This window comes from Apaloderma vittatum, unplaced genomic scaffold (genome assembly GCF_000703405.1).
Source record: "Apaloderma vittatum isolate BGI_N311 unplaced genomic scaffold, ASM70340v1 scaffold16760, whole genome shotgun sequence".
NCBI classification, from domain to species: Eukaryota; Metazoa; Chordata; class Aves; order Trogoniformes; family Trogonidae; genus Apaloderma; species Apaloderma vittatum.
This window is the reverse complement of record NW_009695204.1, coordinates 22,294-32,835: the sequence shown is the minus strand read 5'-3', so window position 1 is coordinate 32,835 and position 10,542 is coordinate 22,294. Positions and strand designations below refer to the sequence as shown.

General features: G+C 50.1%; 1 protein-coding gene across 1 annotated transcript in view; it reads left to right on the top strand.

Annotated features, from left to right (window-relative positions):
• IGDCC4 (immunoglobulin superfamily, DCC subclass, member 4) overlaps positions 1 to 10,542 on the top strand; it is an 86,206-nt gene that overhangs the window by 61,198 nt on the left and 14,466 nt on the right. The window contains exons 7-12 of the mRNA XM_009870537.1: positions 631 to 786; positions 1,299 to 1,709; positions 2,450 to 2,614; positions 3,713 to 3,850; positions 5,178 to 5,351; positions 5,936 to 6,169. Of these exons, the coding sequence (XP_009868839.1) occupies positions 631 to 786; positions 1,299 to 1,709; positions 2,450 to 2,614; positions 3,713 to 3,850; positions 5,178 to 5,351; positions 5,936 to 6,169 (1,278 nt within the window). The remainder of the gene's footprint in view (positions 1 to 630; positions 787 to 1,298; positions 1,710 to 2,449; positions 2,615 to 3,712; positions 3,851 to 5,177; positions 5,352 to 5,935; positions 6,170 to 10,542) is intronic.

Here is a 10,542-nt window from a genome sequence, read left to right as displayed (position 1 = left end):
GAGTGGGGAGAGGGCAGCTCGTGGCCCGTGTCTCTGACCCAAGCACCAGAGCCCCAGGGAGAACCAGGTGTCTTCCTCATACCTTGCACATCAGGAGCCAAGCTGGAGGCTCGAATCAGAAAGTTTGGCAAATTTGGGTTCATTCCCAGGAGCCAGAGGAGGGAAGAAGCCCTGAGTTGTCAGGGGCTCAGCACTCTTTCTGGCATTTGCATTAGCGAGTGAGGGGAGGAGCCATGTGTGTTCTTTGTTCGTGGAGGTCAGCAGGCAGGTCCAGCAGCTTTTCCAAACTGTGTGTTAACATAGCTGTGCCTTGAATGGGCTGTTCCTATGGGGGGGTCTCGTTGCAGGCACACCCTGGGCACCAGAGACTGTTCTGATCCAAACCAGAACTTTTTTTGGTTATTACAGGCTAAACTAAACCTTCGGCCAACGTTAACTTGGGCTGGCTGGTGCTCGGTCAAGCACTGAGGAGGGGCCCAGGAGGAATCCTCCTCTGGGCTGGTCTTTGGGATTTGGGGGTCTCTCTACTCCTCAGCTGCTATCCTGGCTCTAGTAGACAGGTTATTTACAAGCCCTTGTAAAGGGCAGCTTGGGGCTCTTTCCCACATTTATGCACGTTTCTTCCTGCAGATGGAAAGCCTGTTTCCACAGATGTGATTGTGCTGGGCCGCACAAATCTCCTCATTCCTTCCAGCCAGCCCCATCACTCAGGGGTGTACGTCTGCCGGGCTAACAAACCCCAGACCAGGCAGTTTGTAACAGCCGCAGCTGAGCTCCGGGTCCTTGGTGAGTAGAGAGCAGGATAACTGCTCCAGGTAGCTGTAGATTACCTGGACCAACATCCAGGAGCTCTTTGAAAAGTTGAATGTGTCGCCTATGCTGGATGGGAAGGGACCCAGGTTAGAGCCAGGAGGCCTTGGCTTGGGATAGGTCTCAGTGGGAGAGTCACTTCTTTAATTTGTGGTTTAGTTCCTTGTATTTACTGAACCATCTTATGCCTTATTCTGGTTCTCCAGGGTTCCCCCGTGGAAATCTGTTTCACCAATTAACTTCCAGTATCATGGAAGCCAGCAGGGAGAACAGCCTAGGATCAGGGAACGCAACACATGATTGATACAGAATTTATTTTTCCTTTTGGACAGAGTCTAAATTAAGCCTCTAGAGTCTGCCTGGCAAATCCTATCTTGTAAGCAAAGCTGCTACTGAATAAAACATAGCACCGAGTGGGGAGGAGAAGGGATTTGCTTTGCTATTTTTTCCTCCTCCTTCCCGCATTAATTTGTCCTCTCTCCTCCCAGCTGCGCCCAGCATCTCCCAGGCTCCCGAAACCATCTCTCGCACTCGAGCCAGCACGGCCCGCTTTGTGTGCAAGGCGGAGGGCGAGCCAGCCCCCACTGTCCACTGGCTGAAGAACGGCAAAGCCATCCTCTCCAACGGGCGGGTGAAGGTGCAGAGCAGCGGGAGCCTCGTGATCAATCAGATCGGGTTGGAGGATGCTGGCTACTATCAGTGTGTGGCCGAGAACAGCTTGGGCATGGCTTGTGCCACCGCCAAGCTCTCGGTGATTGTGCGGGAGGGTTTGCCCAGCGCTCCCAAGAAGGTGTCGGCCGTGTCCCTCTCCAGCACCACCGTCCTCGTGTCCTGGGAGCGGCCAGAGCACAACAGTGAGCAGATCATTGGCTTCTCCCTGCATTACCAACGAGCTGTGGGTACGTGTTGCCTGCCTGCATGGCACCGTTGCCCTGCAGGTGCAAAACATGAGGCACAGGTTGACTTTCTTTCCCAGCTAGTGACAAGTGGGAGACAATTCCAGTTAGTTTAGCCCTTTTCATTGCTGGTAAAGGAATTTTCTCTTGGAGTCAGCATCAGCCTGTGACAGTGCTTGAGGTTTAGGTGACATACACTCACTTGTTGACCTGCAGTAGCGTCTCCACGTAGCTGAGTGGTCTGGATTCTAGTGGGACCAGGCACTTCTGAAAATTGGTTTCAATTCTTTACTGTTTACTCCAACACACTGATGTTTTTTATGTAAAGGGTATGATTATTAATGGAGATGTTAAACAGCTACGTTGTGCACAGGGGTAATCGCTGAATTATTCACACGCTGTATCTGAGGTGAGGCACTCGAGTCTCTCGGGACCTGCCTTCCCAAACAGCCAGCAAGCTCTTGCTGAGCTATTGTCAGAGCTCCTCTGAAAATAAAGCTGGTAGCTTCAGCTGCCCTTGCATGGATTAAGGAGCTAGAGTCAAAATGGAGATGTTTGGCATTGAACGTTTCTGCCAAAGAACTCACGTGAGAGATGGGTTTTGTGCAGGTGCTGGGGAAATTGGAGAAGACGTAGTGATTTTTAAAGTGGATTTACACTATGGACCTTGTGAGTTAAGTGACTTTTCAAGGAGTGTCTTGGCAGTTCACTGACCTGCTGATCAGTGTTTTCCTTGGCTCTAGGAACAGATAACGTGGAATACCAGTTTGCTGTTAATAATGATACCACTGAGCTGCAAGTCAAGGACCTAGAACCCAATACCAACTATGTCTTCTATGTGGTCGCGTATTCTCAGCTCGGAGCCAGCCGGACATCCTCTTCCATCATTGTTCAGACCCTGGAGGATGGTGCGTTGAATCACATGGGTACTGCTGCCTAAAAAATGCTCTTGGCCTATTTCATGATGAGCACAGAATATGCTGTGGAGAATAGGATCAGCTCCTAGAAACTTAAACCTACTTGCTGCTCCTCCAGGTTCTTGTTAGAAGCCCTTTTAAAAAACAAACAAACCAACCAAAACCAAAGCACCCTGGTCTGATCGTTAGCTTGGGTGATGAAGAGTGTGAAAATGACCTAGCTGACGCCAGGAACCCTGCGGGAACTACAGTCGACTCCTCTGGGCTTTCACCTAGCTATTGTGATATTGCTCCAAACCTGACTCTGGGCCAGACTTGATTTCTGCTCAGAAGAAAGAGATCTATTGCAATTTGTAGAGGTTGGAGCTGCCTTGAGTTTGGGTCCTTTAAGTAGCTTGTGTTGATTTTATCATTTATCATGTTGCGTTTTGCAAGCGGTAAAGGCAGAGTGCCAGAAGGACAGCTGCCCAGCAGGGGAGGACATGCACAGCTTTCAAGACAGAGGCAAGAAGCGATGGTTTTGGCAGACCTTGTGTAAACCCCTGCTATGCTGCGGGCTGCGTTATCTGCTTTTAATACATAGTGGTCCCATGTGTATGTGTCTGAAGCCTGAAAAGCTTGAGTTGAAAGCCTGAAAAGCTGAGCTGAAGGCCTGAAAAGCTGAGTCGAAAGCCTGAAAGCTGCCTGCAGCACAGAGCAGTGATTCTCCAGGGATCAGGGATTCCCAGACTGAAGTCTGGATCTTTGATTCGTATCCTTTGGTGAATCCGCAGTACAGTGTGAGCTGATGAGCTGGTCTGTGCAGCGAGCACGAGGTCCCTAGGGAGCAGTGTGGTGTGGCCAGCAGGCTCCTATCAGCCTGTTCAAGCTGAGCAGCCCACCATCTGCCCCCCCCAGACACCCCACCGCTGCTCGGAGCTGTTGAAGAGCTGTGGGTTATTGGTTCCCCCCAGGACAGACAGTGTTGTACCAGAGTTTGTGGAAGGGCCACGACCAGGCAGTGGCCACCAGCCAACTGGGAGAGCTGGCAGAGATGTGTCGAGGTCTGGTCCCGGTTTTTACTGACTTCTCTTTTTCCCATCTACCCAGTTCCTAGTGCTGCCCCACAGCTGTCCCTGTCGAGCATGACTCCGAGTGACATCCGTGTGACGTGGCTGCCTCCCCCTCCAGAGCTGAGTAATGGCAAGATAACAAAGTACAAGATCGACTACTGCACCCTCAAGGAAGGTGAAGGAAACACCACGTGGGGGGAGGTTGTATCTTCTGCTCCAAGCAGTGTGTAACAGCGTGTTGTGTTGCGGGGAGGAGACGAAGGCTGAAAACAGAGGGACCCCTTTTCACCCGAAGGAGGAGAGCAGCTCTCTCTGAGCCTGGCTCTGCTCTTCGTGGTCACAGCTGTGCTGGTGCTACTTCTGGCTCTGTGTGATTTAGGGGAAGAGCTTGATGCTGGTTGGGGAAGAAGGATAAATGCATTTGATTCCTTTAAAATGGAGCCCACTCAAAGTGGTTCTTGTATCCTGGCCAGGCTGTGTTGTTTTATTGCTCAGTTTTATCCAGTTGTATTTATATTATCAGACACTCTAAGCCTTCAGCAGGGATGGTAACGTTTACCTATGCTGGATGCAGCTGTTCCAGTTCCATGTGTGCTTGCTTTGCAAATCCTTCTGGGTATTTGCTCTTAAAACCGTCAAAGCTCTGCACCTTCTCAGTTCTCAGGGTCATGATTCTTACTAAGAGAAGAATGGGGAGCGTGATGAAGTGCTGGTCCTGTTCCCATGTGTTTGATCTGGATTAGTAGTCTGTGCTGTGACTCCTGACTCTTGGTTTTTTGCCCTGAGCCTGCATGTGGCTCTTTGGCATCATAAAACCTTGGAAACGTTTGCAGTCTGGGGATCATGCTCAGCAGTACACCCTTACATAGCAGGGACAGCGCTCCCAGCTGACTTTACATGAGGTGAAGCTGAAAAGCCAGATCTCTGCTGTCACCGAACAGGCAGTATGAATCTTCAGCAAGACCCGATAGTTGTTAAAGTGAAAATCCCAGGCCATTCTCAGCTGAGATTTCCTGTTATCTCCCTCACGAACTTGGGTGGGCTGAAGAGGGAGTGATAAAACCTTGGTCTGGTGTGGGTGAAGGTGTGAATTTTGCAGAAAGCGGGATTGCTGGACATCTCTGGTTCAAATTAAGGTGAGGATTTAAATGCAGCAATGAGAAGTGCTGGAACATGCCACCAGCTGGCATTGACTGTGCTCCTGTTCTGCCATCACGTCAGCAGCAGCAGCAAGGTTTCTGACAGCTCCCCTCTAGGCAGGCTCAGCGGTGCTGAAGGCAACGAGCGGTTCTAAATGTGATGAAGAGGGTTGTCAGTCAGGATATCAGCTCAGCCTGGTCTTTAGTTCTAGTTTTTCCTGGTGGCGTGTGATTGCACTGGGCAAAGCCAAGCCATCCCAGGGTTGCAGACCGTGGCGGGGTAGCTGGGCTTTGTGGCTGCTCGGCTGCATTTCCCTTTGACTGGGGAAAACGGTATTTTCATTGGTGTCGCCTTGGTTCCAGCAGATCAGGTTACCTCCATTGAAGTGGGTGGAAACGAAACACAAATCACTCTCTACTCACTCCATCCCAACAAAGTTTACAAAGTTCGCATCGCGGCCAGCACCAGCATGGGCTACGGGGCCCCTTCGGAGTGGACCCAGCATCGGACTCCTGACAGAGACAACCTGACGCATGGTAGGAGGCTGGGCAATGCCTGGGAGTCGGGGCAGAGTGTGCAGGAGGCTGGGGAGCTTGAGGCATAATCAGAAATTTAATTAAGGAATTACATCTTGGTTTTGGTTAGACCCAAGTACCCACCTTTATCTTTCTGTTAAGCAGCCCCTTTACGTTCTGCTGCTGGCCTGGGTCTTTCCTCCCATCAACATGCAGCTGTGAAAGTTCTTTAAAAAGAAGGAAAGAAACAAACAAAAACCCCAAACCCCAATGTTAGGACATTTGGGAGTGGATGGACAATTCTGCAAAACAGAGCTGAGCCCAAGCCAGACTTCAGCAGGGGTTAAAGATGGTGGCATCTCAGAATACATGGAGAAACTCCCACGGTGGCCTTGTGATGTTGTTTTTTTCCTGTATCACCCAGGTGGAAAAGCCAGCAGTAGAGCATAACTGTACCACTGTCAGACAGAGGAGACACCCCACTCACAGGACAGCCCTTTGTCACACCCTTCTCTTGCTACCCAGGACAGGGAGAGGATTCAGTGGAGCAGAGAAATGGAAAACAGATGACTGAATGTTTTTCTCTTGTCCTCTTCTTCTTCTAGTTCCATTTGCCCCGACAGAATTAAAAGTCCGAGCGAAGATGGAGTCTCTCCTGATTACGTGGCAGCCCCCAGCCAACCATGCCCAGATATCTGGCTACAAGCTCTACTACCGAGAAGTGGGCCCCGAGGAGTCCAGCGATGAAAGCCCTTTGGATGGAGCTGAAGATGAGAGCTGGGATGTGGGACCCATAAAACTGAAGAAGAAAGTGAAGCAGTACGAGCTGACTCGACTAGGTTAGCTGCTTTACATGTTCCTAGCAGTTGATGTGGAAACCCTGGGTCTGTCTCTCGCACTTTGTAGCCCTTTCAGGATGCTGCCAAGAGGCTCGGTTGCCTGCTTGGCTGCAGATACGTGGCACCAGGACTGCTGGAGCTTTTTTAAAAACATCCAGAATCATTTCTGGAGTGGGGCTCTTAGGGCTTCTTCTAAACAGAATTTAAAACACAGCGTAGCAGGGATTGTATTTTTAACCAAGGGCTACTGATATACTTAGTATATGCTAATGAGTGGATCTGAATCAGTTTGCGGTTTTTATTCTGTAACTGTAAGGAGTACCTAGATTAAAATCTCCAGTCAGGACAATGATCTCTCCTTCCCTGTCTTTCTAAGAAGCTCCATGATTGCATGCTATTTGAAATCTCTCTGTATGAAAATGCAGAGACGGGTGAATTGATAGCATGCTAATCTTGGGTCAGTATTCTCCACCACCTCCCTCTAAGGGAAAAGGAGTGGAAGAGTGAGTGTCCGTGGCTGGAGAACAAGTCTGCACCACAGCCAGTTCTGCCCACCTGGCTCCCTACGTTGGGCATTTCCCACAGGGAGTTGCGTTTCTGACATCTGCTTGTACTAATTAGTTGATTTGCCCATTGATGCAGGATGGAGAGAGAGAAGAGAGTTACGGCAGATGCATCCTTGAAACAGGATTCTGCTTCTTAGAGTTCTTCCATCCCCCCACTTCGTGCTTCATCCCTGTTCCTGCCCAGCGAGCTGGGGCTGGAGGGCGAGTGTTCCTTGAGCTGGTTCATCTTACACGTCTCCCCTCTGTGTAGTGCACGGTGTAAAGGTCACGCTGCAGCACCTGGAAAGACAGTTTGTGTCGTCGCTGAGTTGGTTTCTTGCTCTGCCGCAGCCATCTTGCCGCTGAGAGAGTGTTAACAGTTAAGGAGTTTCGCTGAACTTAGGTCTGTAATTATTGTGGCGAGGAAACCACATGTGAACATCATCACGCGCTGCTCGAACCGCTGGCAAGTCAGCGAGCGGAGGGACCCGGGAGTGGGCTGAATTGGTTCCAAATGCTCTGGCATGATGATGCTGAGAAGGCTGCTTGTTCTTTGGTAATTGCTTCCTTAAATTTGGGCATCCGTCAAGGCCTAATGGTTTCCTTGTGATTTGGTGGTTGGGCATCGGCTATCGTTGTGTCAGGAAGAGAGTCTCGGGTTTCTGCGAGCCGTGGTCCTTCTCTTTTCTCCCCCTTGCACTGCTGAATGACGTGCTCCTGCACGCGTACAGTAAAGGAAGGGGTCGGGAATCTGGCAGGATGTCTGGACATGGAACAAGGAGGAGGAGCGGTTGAGATTCAGAAGGGCTTGGTTTTATGGTGAGGAGCTACCCTGTGCAGGTTCTTACATCTGCACGAGGGGTCTTGTAAGCAGAGTGAGAGGCAGTCTGGGAAGAGGTTGGCAGCCCTAACGTGATCAGTGCTGCTGCACGTTGGCTGATGGGGAATCATCTGGGGGAAATTCCCAGCTCATGGATCTCTGCCTGGGAAGGAGAAAGCTCTCCTAAGATCCCTCTGTAAGAACAAAGTACCTGACACTGTCTCTTGGGAGTCTTCCCTGGTGTCAGGGTGAGGGGGCTGCGTGTAGTACAGTGCTGTCTGTTGGGAGAGGGAGATTTGCCCAGGCTGGCCCATGTGAGCTGGGCTCTTGAAGAGGTGTCACAGCTGAAATTACAAGTTGGGTAAAGAGCTTAGAGAGAAAAGAATGTTCTTTGTTTACGCAGAATAGAATATTTCGGTTGGAATGGACCTACTGCCTGACCACTTCAAGGGTGACCAAAAATTAAAGCAAATTCTTAAGAACGTTGTCCAAATGCCTCGTGAAAGCTGACAGACATGTCAACCACCTCTCTGGGAAGCCCGTGCCAGTGTTTGAAATGGTGTCAGGAAATCCCAGGGTTAGGAATCCAGGGCAGTAGCTCAGACGTGGCTACGTGCCACCTCAGTGCAAGCAAAGTGCAGCCTCCCCGTTGGAGGCTACAGACGGCTCCAAGAGCCACGAAATGTCCGTGAATCCACCCCTCGGTAGCGTTACTGAAGCCAATGCTCTACCCCTTGTCTTGTCTTGGTTTGGGTGTGGCCTGAGAGACAGAACTCCTGCCCTGCTGCTTGTTCCTGCATAGCTCGGTTTCGATCTCCTTGTTTTCCTTGTTTTTTCTCCAGGAGCGCAGCAGGGCAAAGGGGAAGGTATTTTGTGGGGAGAGGGCTCCTTCCGAGGCATGCCTCAGGCAGGGCTGGCGGGGGGTGCAGGATTTGGGCAGAGCTTCTGGAGCACAGTTACTCTTTATTTGCAGCGATAGCGCAACTGTTACACCAGCAAAGAGCCTGCCCACATTTCCCTCCCCTAGTTTCCTGTGACATGAGGCTTTCTTTTAGGCTACAGTAAGGTGCCTTGTGCTGGTCTGGTGCAAGATTCTTGTTTTGTCTTCTCTTACACTGGCTGGACCTGCTACTGAAGTGGAGCCAACTTTGTCCACCACCTCTTCTCTATCCTGCCGACTTCCCCATCTTTTGCCTTCCCCCCAACATCTGGCTTCTTGATTTTGCCCTCAGTGATGACTCAGCTCTCTCCATTTGTGCTCTCTGAAATAAGAGAAGACTTTTCTCCCATGCTTGCGCTAACCTCTGGAGCAAACCACATCTGCTTCGAGTGATACCGCTAATGACATGCCTTGTGTCTTGTCTGGGAGCCACGCGCTGAAATCCTGTGAGGGAGGTGGGCAGCTGTTCAAAGGCACGTGAGAAACAGCAATTTCGTGAGCCCACAAAATCAAAAGGAAGCTGTCCTGAATCACCAGGAGGGCTTTTCCCTAAGAAATTCTCCTTGATTTCCATCTACATTCTAGCAGTTAGTCTTTCTAATGGTGTGCAACTACCAGGGCCATGATTTACATGAAAAATAAGCGGTAAGGATCTGATCCTGTCTTCCATATTGCATTCCTCTGGGAGTGACTCCCTGGAAATCAGGGTATTTTCCCACTTAGAGGAATGTACGGCATATGGCATCCAGCCAGTTAGAACACCTTGAAAAACTGAACGGAACAACACATTTAGCATATTGGATATATTACACAGTCATCTAGATTAGTGATCTGAAATGATCTGGACTAGATTATTCTGCTTATATTTAACGTATGATGGAATGCAGTGACATACATCTGTTTTCATGCAGCCTGCTAGCTTCTTGACAGCTTGATAGAGCTTTATGTCTGTGTGTTCTAAGAGCTTGAACATCTGGGCCTGTGAATAGCAATTGAAGCCAAACCTCTTTAACTGGGAAACCCAAAACACCCCAGTTTTCAGAATGTGAATTGCTTGATCTTGTAGTAGAGCTCCTCTGGCTTCATGTGTAAGTGGCTGCTGGATTGATACTACATGAAGATGGAGGACTTCCCTTTCCCTTTCCCTTTCCCTTTCGCTTTCCCTTTCCCTTTCCCTTTCCCTTTCCCTTTCCCTTTCCCTTTCCCTTTCCCTTTCCCTCATCCCATCTGAGCTCTTGCTCGTTGTTTTGGATCACATCATCCACGATGAGCTCGTGTCCCAAGAAAGCCGAGTAGCCGAATGCTCGGCCAGGAGGCGCAGTGCGTGTGTGTGTGCCGGCGAGAGACGGGCTGTGGGTTTCTTTGTTCCACCAAGCCCGTGGCCGCAGCCGTTTGGAAGTCGAGTGCCCTTTGGTCTCATCTCCCTTGTGCGGCTTTGAAACATTTGCCTGTGGCTGGAGAGCCTGGAAATGCTGATCAGGCTGCCTCGGCAGCAGACAAAACTCTGTTTGCTTTTGGGATTCTTTCGGGCAGAAAAATGTGGCTGAACTGTTTTTATATTCTGAGCGCGAACATGTGTTGTGGAGCAGAGAAAGCCTTTGGTAATTGGTAACATTAGCCTCTGGGAGCGTAATCAGTGCAGTAATAATAAAATTGGCATCAGTAAGAAAGGTTTTATTCTGCTTACGCTGTCTGGCAAAGAGCAGGGATCTGTCAGGGCAGGGAATGAACAGGCATATCCCGAATTAACAGAATTCATCAATACGCTGCAGCCAAGGCAACCAAAGGTGGTGTCAGCTCCTCTCGTTGAGCTCCCCAATGGGCTGGCTGCTGAAGGCACAGGCTGGCAAGTGTCTTTGCTAAGAACTTTGTATCTCTCAAGTTTTTCCCTCCATTAAACATCTCCATTAAAAAAACTCCTCATAGGTTACTTAGCACAGCAGAGGATTCTTTCAGGTACCCAACGGTCGGAGGAAAGAGGGAAGTGAATTTTGGACTAGGGCAGCGCTGCTTGGGGACAGAGCACCCTGTCCTGCAGCTCAGTTTGGGTCCAAGTGCGAAATTCCCC